At 33.8% G+C, this 18,029-nt stretch overlaps 1 protein-coding gene across 1 annotated transcript in view; it reads right to left on the bottom strand.

Annotated features, from left to right (window-relative positions):
• LOC127831166 (uncharacterized) overlaps positions 1 to 15,090 on the bottom strand; it is a 69,308-nt gene extending 54,218 nt beyond the window's left edge. The window contains exons 1-2 of the mRNA XM_052356160.1: positions 14,392 to 15,090; positions 4,926 to 5,008 (exon numbers count right to left, since the gene is read on the bottom strand). Coding sequence (XP_052212120.1) covers positions 4,926 to 5,008; positions 14,392 to 14,584 — 276 coding nt within the window. The 5' untranslated portion in view covers positions 14,585 to 15,090. The remainder of the gene's footprint in view (positions 1 to 4,925; positions 5,009 to 14,391) is intronic.
• Positions 15,091 to 18,029: the final 2,939 nt, after the last annotated feature.

An 18,029-nucleotide genomic window follows, 5' to 3' on the forward strand; every position in this document is an offset into this window, starting at 1 on the left:
AATTTAAACAATTAATACAATTAATAAAGGGTATACAACGGCGAAAAATACCTGCCTCGGTATGGTAGTCAACATCTTGATAATCACGTGATTACCCCTTCTGAAAATATTCTAAAGAATCATTTGATAGTATTTATCAAATAATATTGGCAAAACTGATTTTATACATATAACATTAAGTCATTTTGTAAAACTGTATACCCTACTGCAAAACAACGACAATCGACAATTACATTTCAATAAGAACAATAATCGATAGATTTGTGTATAATTAACATCGACGAAGTATTGGCTATTTTACGTATCAGTCAAAAATGGACATCTTACTTGAATTACTGACATAACGATTAATTTGCTATTGTTTCGTTTTGAAGGGCTCCAAGACACTTGCACATGTTGATTGCTGGATAATTAACTGGTGCAGTGTTGTCTTCTTGAAAGGGAAACAATGTGTTTTACAGCCTGACTCAGATGCAGATGATCTTATTTCCTTACAGTTAAAACGAGTACTACAAGAAATGTCAATTTAAATTTGTTTTGTCTCACATTATCAACTAAACACTTAATTTGTATAAAGGGCTCATTTATGGGCAGCGCAGTACAAGAATAATAACTCTCGCGTCCATTTTGAGAGTTGTTGCCCTTATTGATTGTTATATTTAAAATGTGGGCATATTATCAGTTTTCAACCTGCACCGATATACCTTATTGAACAAAAATGCTGAGCAAATAAACGATATGTTCTTCCATATGTTTAAGTGTGTGTTATTAGTGTGGTCAAATTTACCTTTATATTTTATCTCGAGCATATCACGAAAACAGTAAGATTTTAAGTGGTATGAACATTTCACAAGAGTTATGACTATTTCTTCAGTATCGTTACAGTTGTTCTTTGGTTAATTTTACGAATATTGCTTGTCCGGGGAAAATCTTTTAAACTATGAGTGATATCATCTTCAAAGGTCATGGGTATACGTATTGCATTGAAGGGAAGTGCAGTTCACTTCTGCATTCATAATTTCATAGTCATTGCACTTTGTTGACTTTCATGATAACATTTCGTCTTGGCATATCTAAAAATAAATTCAAGAGGTATAAACATAATAACTTTTTAGTTATGAAGCTCGCATGAAGGAGGATTATTGTTCTAATGAACCGAACTTATGCATCAATACATTCAAGGATTTGCTCTTTGCTGATTTCATAATGAACTTTTTTCATCGGATTTAAGTCTTTCTTACACATACAAGATTTGATTCACACATTTCCCCATCTTAATCTCATTAAAACAGCAATAATTTAAAACCAAAGAAAAAAAATTCTCTGAAAAAAAGTTGCTTGTTTAGAGTATGTCATGCACTGTAGTAGTATATTATTAACAACAATTATTCTATTGTAATATGTGTAATAAGTTAACATATTGTATTTTGATGAAATTTGGTATCACATTTGGAAGGTTTTTTTACATTGACAACTTTACAAGTACACTAGTATTCTTGCCATCCTTTGTTTAAATCAGCTGTTTTATGTGTTCTTCATATGATAAATGTGATGGGGAATACTAATGTTTCTCTTTGGTATAACGGAACCAATAGTAAATGAAAATGGAAACCAAGATCGTTTCAATAATCACAATGTATAATATATACTCCGTGTCAATATCAAAATTATACATCAACATAAAACACAAACTTATGTTTAGATTTGTTTCATCACGCATATACCAAACACATTGTAGAATAATAAGTACAAACTAAAAATGTTAATTGTGGCCATATGGCTCAATTTTGCGCCCCTGTCACAATATCAATTAATGTGTGCATTGATTTTTAAGTGGTTAACACCAAAACTGCAACGGTATAACTCGACTTTAAAAGCATGTTGTAGTACTTGGACAAAATAAAATAAATTATTGAAAAGAGGTGGTTGTGTCATAAGGTACAATTGTAGATAGATTTTCAACATAGGTGCATTTCAATATGATTATCATCAACTAGGTGTAGCGATTGTACTATATTTTACAATATAAGTAGCGTTAACAAACAAAACGCGCAAAACTGATGTTATTTTGAAGTTAAAGTTCTTCCGTCTCTACATGTATAATTTATCAGCACATCGGCGGGAAAAGGAAATTCATTATATGAATTTAAATAATTTGCGAATATTTGAATGATAACGTTCTTTACTACCTTGTACTAATATTTCAAAAGATGCGTGTTTGATAACGTTATTTACTACCTTGTACTAATATTTACAAAGATGCGTGTTTCATAACGGTGGATTAAACAAAACGACCGTTATGAACAAAGTGTGAAATTAAAGTTCATCCTAGACTTCATCTAGTATTATTGCTTAGTCTTATTTCTCGCTTACAGTCTTTCTACGCTTTCAGTGTCTTTATTTGCAGACTGTTAGAGAAATATATTGTCTATTGTTGCATGCATTCAAAGTGTGGGAACAAGAATAAACAAACATATATCCCTATGTAGAGAGTTTCAAATATGGATAACTATTTTTTCATGAACTATTTAGCGAGCAGTGCGTCTGAGACATAAAGCACCTCGTAACTAGTATTTATGCCACCAAGGCATTATAAAACTTAAATTTGAGGATACAGCGTTGAACCGAATTAAATCGAAACAAAATATATATGCTGTAAATTAAATAGTGCTTGTGATTATATCTTTTGTCTGTATTTACCTTTTGTCCGCAGATTTAATGTTATTAGCCAGTTCATAATGTTATGCGAAGACAATTGGATTATGATCTAAAGTTGATCAGGTGAGCGCACTTATTACAGGGTTAAACGGGTATCTATTGAAGCCGATATACATGTACTATCCAAAGTGACCAAGGTGTTTAAAGGGGCCTTTTTGGTAAATTGACAAAATAAAAAAAATAAAAAAAAATGTTTCAGATTGGCAAATGTTCGTTGTAGTTATGATATTTGTGAGGAAACAGTAATGCTGAACATTTACCATGCTCTAAAATATCCATTATATGCATGTTTTGACGATTTAAAACCATGAACTTTATAAAGCGTTGCAACGCGAAACAATTGAATAATTTTGAGAGTTCTGTTGTTGTCGTTATATTTTGTGATACTACAAGGGTCGCTGATATAAAGTATAAAATTCATCACTTTATGTATGAGCACGGATGGCCGAGTGGTCTAAGCGATAGACTTTTACTCCAGGTCTCTAGGGTCAGTGGTTCGAGCCTAGTTCATGGTAAAAAAAAATTCTTTCTTTAATTTCATTCTTGTCTTTTACTGGTGCTTTTAAGATCAAATGTTTACATTTATCAATATATAACATTTAATGACAAACTTCAATGCATAACAAAATCTGTGAAAATGCCCCTTTAATGGAAAATTGTTGAAAAACTGGTATGTGCACTTTGATTTATGTAATGTTACAGCGTCATTTAAATAAAAAAGCACTAATACTAAATGGGAACGACACATGACATGAACTGAAAATGGTATTTTACATGAATGTCTTTGTAAATGTTGTGTCCGTTTAATTATTTTACAGATATGTAGTATCTTGTCCCCGTTACAATTAATCAAGAAAATCTACCTTCTCAATAGCTGACATCTTACGTTATAACTATGGATCAATAAAAGCTGGCAACTATCCTTAATATTGTGTAAAGTCTTTAAAGTCTTTAAACCATTAGTTCACGAACCTAATATCTTATTTTCTTTTGTCTATTCTAAAAAACAGAGTAGATCCGTAGTTTGTGTTCATTCGAATCTAGTACGCGCACATTGGGTAGAAATCCCATGTTTATCTGGAAAGGACAATGTCAGTTTTCATCTGGTTTTGAAAGCATAAGCCGATCAAATTCTATTTAATCTGAGAGTTTTCAGTTAAAAAAGACGCTAGCATAAACTAAGATTAACAAATAAGATACGCGTTTGCTAAAATTCGTAAACATTGCATGTATGCGCCAAATGGTTAGGCTATCAAGATTACATGACAAAATGTCGGTTCAACATGTTAGTGGGTACCACAAACGATGAATCTTTACGGTGATGTATACATGCATTTATCCAATTCGCCATTGTAACCAATGATAAATAAGTTCGCATATTGTCATGGGAATACATTGTTTATATTAAGTAATTAATTATGTAAAATGCGAAGCATAAAGCGTTTAAGAATTTCTTTAAAAAAACGTACAGCTTCAAATTGAAAAAGAATTTTTACATCTGGAATACGCCTATGTCGGCAGCGTTATAATGCAAAGAAAGTATCAAAATACTTGGTAAAGGAATTAAGTTGGCTTCCTTTTCAAGCTTATAAAGGCAGACGTTTTAGATTTGATATTTCAAATACGGTTGATATATGACTCCCTTTTATTCTGATTCCCTTCTTATGAAACTGATTGCATCAATATACAGGTATTCATGGAAATTGTTTCGTTATAGTAACGAAGAGTTAGAGGCATTAGAAGACGTTATGATGTAAATAAAATCCAGTTAAGAATCCAAGTCCAAGTGTGTATATCATTGGTTCTTTTGTAAACAGTTTGGAGGCAATAATTATCAGCTAAATTTGACGTACATGCATAGATGTATGTATGTGTTAATACAAACTCTGTCTATCATGTTTCTTTATCCGTTGTATTTGAGCGTTGCAAAATGTGTCTTACGCCATATATTTTAACACAAACACCGTCTATCATGTTTCTTTATCCTTTGTATTTGAGCTTTGCAAAATGTGTCTTACGCCATGTGTGACTAGCGCAGCTCCAGACCAACCTGCGCGTTTCCGCAGTCTAGTAAAGAGCTACCTTATCCGCTAATGATACCACGTAACTTTGCATGACTTTATAGCGGACGTGGTAACTCAAGGTCAGGCTGTGCACTCTGGCCGGATATTACATAAGACCCATTTTAAAAAGAGGATTGTGCATACCTTTCCCTGGCGACCAATGGCTGGAAGTCTAGCGAAGCTGCGAGGGGTGTTGATACTGCGCGAGGTGGCGAATGTGCAGCCATCTGAAAACATAATTACATTATAAATGATTGCATTTATTTTTATTCTAAAACAAAAAAAATGAGTCCGGACGACCATAAGTACTTGCTGAACTGTTAACAAGTTAAGTTGACAAAGATATAAAGGCTCGAACGTGCGAAGCAAGTGTAGTTTTAGAAATTATTTCGAGAAAAGGTAAGCATATACGTCAATCTGAGAACATTCTAAATAGCGTTAACCTATTGTAAAATAACACATTAAAATATTAGCAAGTTTGGAAAATGATGACTATTTAGAAATGTGTATAATTATCCGAACTTCCATTTAAGACCGCAACCTTTAAACGGAGTCCTTGACAATGCATATGTTTGCTTATTTATTTATGTAATGAATTAAAGTCTTGCTGTCATTTGCTTTGTCGACAAACACTTGTGTTAAAGGCCGAAAACATGTGTGCATGACCCATTATTATAGTTCGGAAATGCTGAAAATAATTTCTTTCAGACAGCCCGCGTGACCTTTACAAATTAGGAATTACCCAATCAGCAACTTTTGATGGTTGTATAAACACATACTTGTTGATAGATAGGCCGATATACAAGGTAAACAAACTTTTCCACTTTGGGATTTCTTTAACGTTTTATTACCTCAATGTTTATGGGCTTATTTAATTGGGTAATTAATCTATACACGTTCACACTGAATGCTACACTTGCTAGGGGGTCTGATACGTTAACCAATTAATTTAGTTGGTAAACATGTTCTTTTTTCAAAGTTACCACAAGCTCTTACTCCTTGACAATGTGGACTCGTAAATGGTTCTTCTATACCATTGATCCTTCTTAACTCTGAACAGATGTCAACAGTGCAATATTCCAGACGATGCAACAACAAGAATGTGTTATCTTTAGTGTGGACAACACATTGGTTCTGTTGCATGTTTTATCAATGCATTTTCATATACAGTCTGTATAGTAAAATAAACCATCTCATCGTTATTACATGGGAGACTAGAGATTATGTTCATTATGCTGCGATTAAAATCCCATTCACAAAATAAGCTGAACAGTTGTAGATTGATTTAATTGACCCACTTTAAAACAATAAAACATGAACATTTACGCGCTGATATATCCCATATTAACATGCCACAAAGCGCGCGGAATGCTAGCCTTTGTCTCCTAGGTTGACGACCAGATACCCTTGCTAGTAACTGAAACCGGAGAGTCATTCTAGCAAGCGCGCGTGCCAATCCAATTAAAGATTCTCAAGTTATATTGTGTTAATTTTAATGTGTTACCCACTGTAGATTCTTTATTTATACTGTGTTAATTGTAATGATACGCCAACATAATTCGGTCATCACTCAATGAGCAACGTTATGCCGAAGACTTTCAACAAAACAGTAGCTGTAACAGAAGAAGCAGCGTTAGGTTTTATATAATGCGCAAACACAATTAAGTATTTTCTCAATTAGCAACGTTTTGCAATGATATCAGTATTAGACGAAGAGGTTATTGGTGCCATTGCATCAGTGGTAGTTGATTAAGGCTGGTGCGGTCGCCATATACCGAATGTCTGTTGTTCCTGCTATAAAATGTATGTATAATACAGATTTTATCTTACTCATGACAGTAGGTCTCCCGAGTAAAACAACAACAACGTTATCTCCAAATAAAACTACCATACTAATTTTCAAGACATCATCGTACTACTGGTAGTAGAAGTGTAAATAACTAGAGATAGTAGGGGATGTGGCGATACAAACGCTCTGGATGCGAATTTTTCATTTGAATAATATAACAAAATTTATAATCTTTTTTAATGTTGGAAATATCTTGAGCTATGGATAATGCTGTAATGAGGCAACAGGAAGTTCGTCCGGTTTTCATTTAGTCATAAGTTTTGTAACGTATATAGTTGTGATTCAGTATTTAATAGTAACTTTCTCTGCAGTTGGACGAATTTTTCGAAAGATATCAACCATTTTTTGTTTTATTTACTACCTCACTTACGCAATAAAGGAAACTCAAAGGGACATGACCCATCACTATCAGTTCGCAGAGGGATCTTTCAATACTAATGTATTGATTGCTCTCGATATCGCCTGACATGTGGTAATACAAGAATGCATGACCTCTCTGAATCCAATTAATATTCATTACTAAGCCGTACTTATTTCCTTCAAAAACAAAGAATTAATCCATAGAATTAGTAATTTAATTAATTTCACATAGTATTTTCTCATTACAAGAGGGGTTAAGTTCTTATACTTGGTCGCATTGCAGAAAAGAAGAAAAATCACAGAGTAGTTAAATAAGTATCCTCACATAACGAATATCATTTTGGAAAAAATCTATGTTCATATATTATTCTTTCTGCCTTTGTATATGTTCACATGAATGTGTTTCTTTGATAGGATCAGTTGTCTAAAGGCAAAGTGAAGGCGCTCGTTGAATCTTCTATTGACCTAGCAACGGGTAAAACACAATAATGCGCGTGGGTAGATTAAAGGGGCCTTTTCACAGATTTTTGCATATATTGAAGCTTGTCATTAAATGCTTTTAATTGATAAATTTAAACATTGGACCTAGAAATCTCCAGTAAAAACACAAGAATACAATTAAAAAAGGAAAAAAGTAACCATCAACTGGGCTCAAACAACTGACCCCTGGAATCCTGTAGTAAAAAGTCTCCCGCTTAGACCACTCGACCATCCCTACTCATGTTATCAGTGGTTGTATGTTTTACTTATATAAGCAATCCTCGTAGTTTCCCAAAATATAACGACAACAACAGAACTTTCCAAATTATTCAATCGTTTATAATGTTCAGGTGTTCAAATCGTCAAAAGATGCATATAATGGATATTTTAGAGCATGGTAAATGTTCAGTATTACTATTTCCTCACAAATATCATAACTAAAACGAAAATTTGCGAATCTGAAACAACTTTTTTTAATTTTGTCAATTTACCAAAACGTGAAAATGTCCCTTTAATCGTTTAGAGAAGAAAATAGCAACCAACAAGTGTCCGTTTTTAATTAAGCTTGCTCATTTAAAAGCTACAGTAACGTATTAAATGCTGATCGATTCCAAATCAAAAGACGGCAAATGTCCTTTGTTCGGACAGTGTGTCACTCTTGCCTTTATTAGCCAGGTAACATCATGAAAATATCGCAAATGAATTTTGGTAAATATGATTACAAATTGATATAAATGTTTCAGGAAATCGTTTCTTGTTAGTTCTGTCGCATTCAGTCAAGTTTCAATAACGCCTTACAGCCACCAAAGATCTGCAAAAATTATGCCAACAGCACAGCATAAAAATATGCTTTAAAGGGTATCGTTCACAATTTGTCAAATGACAATTTTCTATAAAAAATAAATCGATTCAAAATAGAATGAATGCATGATAATCAAAGAAGCAAAATAACGCTCCTGACTTAAAAATGTAAAACATATATGTGCTTTGTTCTGAGAAAACTGGGCTTAATGCACGTGCGTAAAGTGTCCTCCCAGATTAGCATGTGCATTCCGCACAGGCTAATCAGGGACGAAACTTTCCGCGTAAAATTGATTTTCGGTAAGGAGGGACTTCCTTGAAACTAAAAATATCATAAAAGCGGAAAGTGTCGTCCCTGATTAACCTGTGCGGACTGCACGGGCTAATCTGGGAGGACACTTTACGCACATGCATTAAGCCCAGTTTTCACAGAACGCGGCTCAAATGTGCTTTTATGGAAAATCATCAATCAAACATATGGAACAAAATAAAGTGTTGGTGACGCTTGTTGTCAAAAACGTGTATTACCGACAAAGCCTTATGCTACGATCGAAATTTCACCGGGGTAGTGATAGCCCGTTAGGTTTTGCTTTTAAATGCCCCAGGTTCAATCCGCAGGACAAGCATTTTTCGTATATTGTTCCTTGCTATTACAATTATTTAAACAATACAGATATTACAGTTTGGGTAGGAAATTCATTTATGATTAATGTAAAGAATAATATTTTCTTCTAAACTGAATATTTCTTCTGTCATATACACGTATAAATTTTTATGTCATATCTTTTAAATACATTTCGTCTCCTACATAGTGTTTTCCTTCATGCAATAGTCCATCTTAATAAGTCCTACACAAGTGAAAGTTGAAAGTAAATATAAGAAAAAGTCTTATTTTTAAACGCTTTTAAATGCAGATGGGAACAGATCTACTTTTGGTAACATTCGACTTTTTTACTATTCTGTTTTTTTGTTAGGATTTATGAAAACATTTTATGTTTAATGCCTTAATTATAAGAAATACGCAAAACGATGATATTCATTGCAATTATTTATAGTGAAAATAGTGATATTTTATTTATAGTGATAGTGAATATTTATAGTGATTACATTTCATGCCACATAGTAAACGGCATTTATGAAGTTCTCAAATGAAGTGTATTACTGTTTGTCGTAGCATGTTTTTAAATGATAAATTCTTTAAATGTACATAAATATTGTTGTTCTTTATAAACATAATGCACTTTTCGACGTTGGTATTTACACAAAAATAGACATGCACGACGTGCGCCTGGTCATGTGTCTGTAATGAATAAACCATAATGTATTTGAATACGTGTAGCCTTTCTTAACCTCTAGTTTATCATCGATACAATTTTTTTTTTCAAATAGATAGTTCAGTAAAATATCAATATGCGTCTATACCCATTTGAATAACACATTCAGTAATTGATTCCATTAATTTTATTGATAAAATCAGATTTGATTTTGTGTACCCCGTTTGCAGTTAAATTGGCCACTTGTGGTTTGAATACTGGCTTACGGTGTGCATAGTTTTCTCACTTATGGCACTTCATGCAAAAATATATAACCATTCAGTGCGCATTAATGAGCTTTTGAAGAACATAAATATCTTTTGAAATTAGACCATAGGATGAAACGATTCGCCGTTGACAGTTGCAAGTCTTTAGCGCTCAGGGGTTTGAATAGTTTAAGTTCGAGGCCACTAACGCTGCGACAAACTCTCTAACATGTTTGTTCAATTGACAATCTTGTCAAATACCGTGCACTTGACTGTTTCAATGTTTGTTTGATAGTGCACGTCTGATTATCTTTTGCTTCAAGATCTTCGGTGTTTGGTCGAGTTTTTTTAAGTGTATAATTAAATTTCAATGCCCTTCTTTCAGTTAGTTGTTGCAGTTAATGAAGTTGAAGAGTCGAAGTATGTGTCTATGTGTCTGTGTGTCTATGTATCTGTGTGTCTATGTTTCTGTTTTTCTGTGTATCTGCCTATGCGTCTGTCTGTATGTGTGCCTGTGTGTCTGTGTGTATGTATGGTTGTCTGTCAGTGTGTCTGTCTGTGTGTCTGTCTGTCTGTCCGTATTCGTTAATTTCCATCAATAAGTGAATAACCTCATATGACAGCTTTCACATTAATAAACAATTTCAACAACTAACTACAAAAGTTAAGGACGCACTTGAAAACTTTAACGTCGAATTCAATCGAAGATTGTCAAAATAAACATAAGGACATTTCGTTCACGTTCGAACGATCAAAGCATGGAACTAAGGACATTCACAAAATAGTAATCAATACAAATTACATCGGCATTAATGGAGAAATACACGTAGCGCGTGCATTGAGTGCACATTTGTCGTGGACTGTTCTTCTTCAATTCTCACACTAATCGCTTAGTTTTTCTTTAAAGAAAGTTATACGGAACAGTTTCCCAGGTTTTATTTTCATTTCAAAATGCAGATGGGCGCTTAAAGTTAATCTTAACATGTTCATTCATTTATGAATTCTGAATGTACTCTACTTGTATTGGTATTTTATGAATTTTATGAAAAATAAAATAAAATATACAATCCCCCAGTCATTTATCAAACTGTTGCTGTTTAACCCTTTGCATGCTGGGAAATTTGTCGTCTGCTAAAATGTCGTCTGCAGAATTTCTAAAATTAGCATTTTCTTCGATTTTTTTCAAAGAATACTATCAGGATAGCAAACAGTTTGGATCCTGATGAGACGCCACGTTCTGTGGCGTCTCATCTGGATCCAAACTGTTTGCAAAGGCCTTCAAAATCCGGTTCCCGCACTGAAAGGGTTAACAAGATAACAAATATCATGTGCTCATTAATGATTCGAAAGGAAAACACTGTACGCATATCAGGGTCTAATAAACTAAGGATTTATTTGCCTTTTATATCGTTGTATATCGGTCAATATACAACGGCGGGTAGGCTTTAAAGCACGAGAGAGTTGTGTGGCGTTGTGTAAAACCACGAATCAGAACGAACAATTCTTGCTTGGACCAAACATTGACAATAATGCTACCATTCAGAACATCGTATCATAAAATAACTATGTTTGCAATGTGTGTATTTGAAATGAGTACTCTATTTGACAATGTTCTTACCAAAATCGGAACTTCTTTCTGCGTTGTTAATGAGTAGTTTTACAACGCTGATTTTGTTTTGCACAGTATCTAATGAAAAAGGTGAACTATCATGTTGAAATACATGTTTAATGATAATATAGTGTTTTTATTTTATACTTTGATATTTTGTACGATTTAAACTTCTTTCAAAATTCTCTCAAAAGCTGTGTTTGATACGAGTTTCATGGTTATTTTTATCAAAAAAAGAATTATCTTAACCCATTTATGCCTAGCGTCTAGAAAAAGACCTCGTTAAACAGCGTACACCCAGATGAGACGCCGCAATGATGCGGCGTCTCATCTGGGTCTGCGCTCTTTGCTTAAAGGAATTTCTGTAAAAAATATTCTAAATATAGAAATTAATATACTAGACATCCCTAATTTTGGAAATAAATTGATCCGATTAAGAAGAATGGGAGAGTCCTCTAGGCATAAATGGGTTAAGAGAAATGGCATCGAAATAACATCGGTCATTTCATTCAGCTGAACATATTTGCATTATATTGCAAAATAATGTTTTAACAGCATTTGCGCCTTTGTAAATACTTGAGAATCCTATGTAAATAAAACACAAAAAAGTATATTTGTTTTTTATTTAAATGATATGAAGCATTGTCTATTTTAAGTGTCCAATTAAATCATATAGACGGAACAGTCTCTGACAGTGTCATCCTGTGCAGACACACAGACATAGACTTCATTTTATATAACCACAAAACATGGAAAACAAATGCGTTATGTTAAATTTACAACACAAATAATATTTAATAGCTGTAGCATTTAACGTCTTTATTTGTCTTTTCGTTTAAAACAACATTATCCAACGATTAACTTCGGGCTTTTTAAACTCGATTATTTATTTAAGAAAAGCTAACGCATTAGGCAAACTTTCGTAACAAAAACCTTAGATAAAATAAAAATCATTTTTATATTGAATGTTGAAGCTTAAATTAAACAATTTAAAGAGCAATGTACTTGTTGCTTGTTTGAGGTAAGTGACTGCTCGCTAAAGTCAAAGGCCTTATTCTTCCGAATATAATCAAATATTTACAAATACAATAATGCATATTTTCATTTTAGATGTTGCTGTTGTGTGAAAATTAAACTCTTGCTTGAAACAACCCACTACCTTAACTATTGCGTGTCTTGTAACGTGACCCAAAAAGTACCACTCTTGGTGTGTCATTCCTCATGCTATTTGTCTGGATTGTGTTACAGCTAACTTGTGCCTGCACCCAGTCACCTATGTTTCTGACCTGTACAGTATAACTTAGAAATTTGAACATATGTTCATGTCTTATTGGCGTTACATATAATAGAATAAATGATTCGTAACTCCTTCTCCTGTGAATCAGTATTTGTTCTTAAAAAGTTTTAATCACGCGCACACACGTGCTGTTCGAAAATAACAGGTTGAATAATAGAATTTTTTATTTGACTTTAATTTACGGAAAACATTTTAACAGCTTTAATAGCTGTTCAAGATACGTACAACCAATTATCATATGTGCCATTTGAAAACAAAATGGAAAATGAAGGACTCAGTCAACATCCTGTTTACATCTCTATTATTCCAATACACGTTTCCTAAATCGTCCCCAAATAGTGATATATTTATGCATATTAAGCTGTGCTATATCTGTTTTCTTTAAATCCAATAATACTTTTCCAACATGAGTTAATTTTTTCAGTAGTTTACATCATTAATGTATCATCAATTTTGTGAAGTGTCAATGTATTGATGTTTTTATCTTGAAAATCATTGATAGCGCATGTTCATTTTGCGGGGCCAATAAAGTGCCCATTCCGGGTAGCGGGCCAACGTGTCCTGTTACCCGAAATGTTTCTTGTAGACAGCAGGATTTCTCCCCCGCCGTCGAACCTAGTTAAAAGAGCGATTGATGCATTCTTAATACGCTGTCGGCAAAAAATATTGAATTAGAGTGAATTAATACTTCTAGATTCCTCTATTGATATCTAGAAATATGTCTTTAAAGAAGCACGTTTTTTTTCTATTCTCGAATAGATAAAGTAACGATTGCTTTAAAATCAAATACAGTACTTGAGCACCTATCGCCTATGCGTGGATATATTTTATATAAATGATATTCATTCTAAAGCGGAATTAATTCTAAACTTATCTCAGCATGACATGTTGTGATTTTTTTCCAAGTAATTTGCGTACACGTTTGTAATTGATGTGATGTGTTATTATAAAAAATACGCACACACACTATAAATATTTTTTTAATTATATAAGTTAACCAATGGTTGTTTATTAGAAAATATAAATCTTATAAATACTAAATAAACTTGTCACATCTGATTTAAGCATTACGGGACATAACATAACGCACACTTCACGTTAACACTATAAGAAAACTGTTAAAATGGTATATACAATCATAGCATCGCTGCATTTAATCAGTTTTAGTTACCGTTATGCAATTACTCGTCTTAAGTTATGAGCCTAAAACTACCTAGCCCCCCCCCCCCCGTATGTCTTAAATAAATGTGTATACAGGTAACTGTAATACAAATTGAAATTTCCCTGCGCGCGCGTCTTATTTATTGGTTCGACATTATATAGAGATAATTGGGAAGAACGTGAATTCATGGTAAAATTATTGAATGTAAGTAAACGAAAAATGGGCAAACGTTTTGCTTCTATGGCACATTCACCAAGCTGTTACAAAAAATACAAATATCATGCAATCGATACATTGAATCAGTTTGAACTCATTTCATCCAACAAACTCCCCCCCCCCTTCAAGAGATTAAATTAATAAATAAACAAAAACAAAATAAAACGGACTATCCTCAAATGAAATTTTAGAGAAACGTGACAAAATGGAAACACCTGGGGAGGCACCTGTAGAAAACTCGGCACAATAGATTGTGACATGAAAGTGATCCGCGTCCCTTTTCTTAACTTAATAAATCTAAAGCAAAAAGAACTTACCGTAATACATCTGCGGCAGGAACGTGGATGCCGTGGAGCCTGCGTCGCTACTTCCGCTGTTGGGTCGCGACCGATGCATGTTTTGCATATTTGGCATGCTGTGTACCTTGGGCATAGCGCCCCGGACGGGCGGGAGCGACAGTCCGCTCATGGGCATAGCGCCCCGGACGGGCGGGAGCGACAGTCCGCTCATGGCGGCGACCACCACAAATATCTCTCAACGATATTTTTTGCCCGAAGTATTTAAACACCTTGATCGGTCATGATCGTTTCCGTTGTATGTTTTAAATAATTTATTTTAACACGAAAACAAGTATACCATTTTCCCAACGTATTGAACAAATTCAAAACTTCGCTGGTATTTTCTTGCAAATATTTAAATCTCAAATGGTGTTAAACTGTTAGAGGATGTATTACTTTGGCTAAACGTCCAATTAGTATCCAATTTCCCGAAACAATAGTCCAATGTAACACAAACGCCGACCAGCGAGCCTTTTAAACAGCGCTCTGTTTTCTTTTTAAATGATCTCGCTGCATATTGATTACATCTATTAGCAAATATGATACCCGCAAACTAGCATAGCATCGAGGTGTCAATCAGGAAACAATACAGCCATGCTATCGGCGTAGCTTTGGTTGGACTGTACGATGTCTACAAAGGCGTGTTTAAAACATCTTATCGGTTCTCTAACAAACCGATCTTATCGAAGTTAAAGCTCTTTTGGCAAGCATTCCGTGGTGTTACTGAGATTTAAAGTCACTTCGCTATTAAACATTACATCGCATTGGGTAAGAATTCTCCAGTTCAATTGTCGATAAATACCAAATAAAGCTTTAATAGTTTATGTATTATAATAAACGTTTACCAGCGTATTAATGGAATTAAGGTTATTAAAAGGCTGTTCATGTACATGAGTTTATCGAACTTTCAAGCTCGGTTTAAGTTGACAATGTAATAAATATCAAAAGACTTTGAAGACATTGTTTTTTTCCACTTCGATTTGATAAACGTGTTGTTATGAAAGGTTTTACAGTATTAAAGGCCCGTGATAATAAAAAACAACATTAATGCAATTGACAGCTAAAAAGCATTTTATTTTATATGAGTATGTATGTGTCGCAAGTCATATCTCTTGTTTTTGTTTCTATAAGTTTTACTAAGTTTTACATCGTTATAATATATTATCATACAGGTATTCCCTAAAATTTATACCATCTGTTTATTGCCATTTTACTCATAGACTCATATCGCAAATCTTTAAGTTGAGATTACGACTTAACACACTAACTTGTTCGCCCGTTTCCTTCAGCGATATCATCATCATCATCATCATCATTATCATCATCATCATCATCATCATCATCATCATCATCATCATCATCATCATCATCATCATCATCATCATCATCATCATCATCACCACCACCACCACTTAATTAATAATACAACATGCTGTGAATACTTTGGTCCTACATATTTTTGGCATAAACAATAAAATACAAAGGCACAGTCAACGGCAGCCACCAAGCCAATGGCACAATAATAAATCACTGCATTTCTTCTAGCGGACTGCTTATAGCACTAGCTACATGAGAACCTATGGTCCTAAGTGTATAATAGTTGCTTTAACTATAAATTGAAATACGCACTGTAATCTTTATCGAATTGAATCCGTTTTAATACAAATTTGTAAAGCGATTGAATTGAAGTGATTATGATTAAGGTTTATTGAAACTAATGGAAGCTATGGTAGATTTGAATTCTGATTCGGGCTGTTAAAGGCAAATTAACATTGCGGTATATAAATCATATTGTTCGCGTGACTTCTATGTGTTTCAAATGCTTGGCTCGTTGCTTATCTAAACAAATAATCAAAGTTGAACAGGATAGTATTGAAATTGGACACAGCGCCTTCTTAATAAGCGGTTTTAACCCTTTGCATGCTGGGAAATTTGTCGTCTGCTAAAATGTCGTCTGCTGAATTTCTAAAATTAGCATTTTCTTCGATTTTTTTTTAAAGAATACTATCAGAATAGCAAAAAGTTTGGATCCTGATGAGACGCCACGTTCTGTGGCGTCTCATCTGGATCCAAACTGTTTGCAAAAGCCTTCAAATTTCGGTTCCAGCACTGAAAGTGTTAATCACAACCCAGAATGCTAACAGTATTTTTATTGAAAAATTGTCTCATCACAAACACGTCGCTGAATGATACATCGCAAAATTTACATTTATGAATATAACTTATGTACAAAACAAATGTTTGAATAAACCACTTCAGAGATATTGCAATAAATCTATAACACCCGGTTGAATTCGATCTTGATTTATAAACACTTCAGATGAAACATTGACACTTCTCCAGAGTGATATCAATACTGAAGAATTTTGTACGCAAGTTTTTGTTTGCATTTCCTTGTTTCTGTTAACTTTAATTGTTGATGCTGCCGTTTGTTGGACGTGAGTTTGCTCTTTGCTCCGATGTTGCTCAAGTTGTGTGAGTGACATGCATATGAAATGCGTTCTGGGAAAACGGGTCTTAATGCATGTGCGTATCGTCCGAGATTAGCCTCTATAGTTCACACGGGCTAACTAGGGACGACATTATACGCCTGTATGGTATTTTTAGTTGAAAGGAAGTCTGTTGTTAAAGAAAATCCGATTTTTCGGAAAGTTTCGTCCATGATTAGCCTGTGCGGACTGCATAGGCTTATCTGGGTTAACGCTTTACGCGCATGCAATAAGCCCCGTTTTTCCAGAACGCGGCTCACATGGTTTACTCTAAGTAAAAAAGGGACATGCCCTAGTATTTTTCAAAAATACTATTATATAGTTCTAAATGTATTCCCATCTTTACATCTTCAGGCGACTGAAGTGGGATATACAGGTTGTTGCCTCTTATTCGAGTTAAAATAAGCTGGATAGAGTTTTAAGTCCGAGGACTTTTAAAGCACGCACAATTAACGGAATGTTTGCTTCACGACAAGTATGAAATACATTTATTAGTCATTTATGAGATAGTTATATTATTTCACGACTGTTCTCTCGTAGAACTTTATGTTAACGCCATACAATAAAATTAAAAATAAACAAGTCAGATCTTTTAACAAGATGAAAAAGGGTTTCCATTTATTATTTTATTATATTTATATTTAATTCTTTTAATTAGGACATTTAAAAAGCTCATTTTGTCTTCAATATTAGCTGTCGTAAAGATAAATGTCTTTTATATTACACCCATTTCTTGTTATACAGCCTTTTAATGTTTTCCATTCTTATAATTATGTGTTTGTAGAAAGTGATTCTTACTGACAATTACTTGACAAAATTAAAACTAATTAAGTGTATGGGTCGATCTAACGTCGTATTTAATTCGTCTGATGAATTCTAATTTGAAGGTAATGGCCGAATTACAAAATGTTTAGAACTTAAAATAAATGTATCATTTTTTTACATTATGTTGTTATTGTATGCTATATTTGGATCTCCTGCCACTAACACTTCAACTTATTCTGCCGCTACCACTACCTATACTACTACCACTTCTTCTGCCTCTACCACACTTTATATACTACTGCCTCTACTTTTGCCACTACCAAATACATCTACTACTTCCACTACTTCTGCCACTACCCGATT

Source organism: Dreissena polymorpha, chromosome 5, assembly GCF_020536995.1.
Source record: "Dreissena polymorpha isolate Duluth1 chromosome 5, UMN_Dpol_1.0, whole genome shotgun sequence".
Classification (NCBI taxonomy): Eukaryota; Metazoa; Mollusca; class Bivalvia; order Myida; family Dreissenidae; genus Dreissena; species Dreissena polymorpha.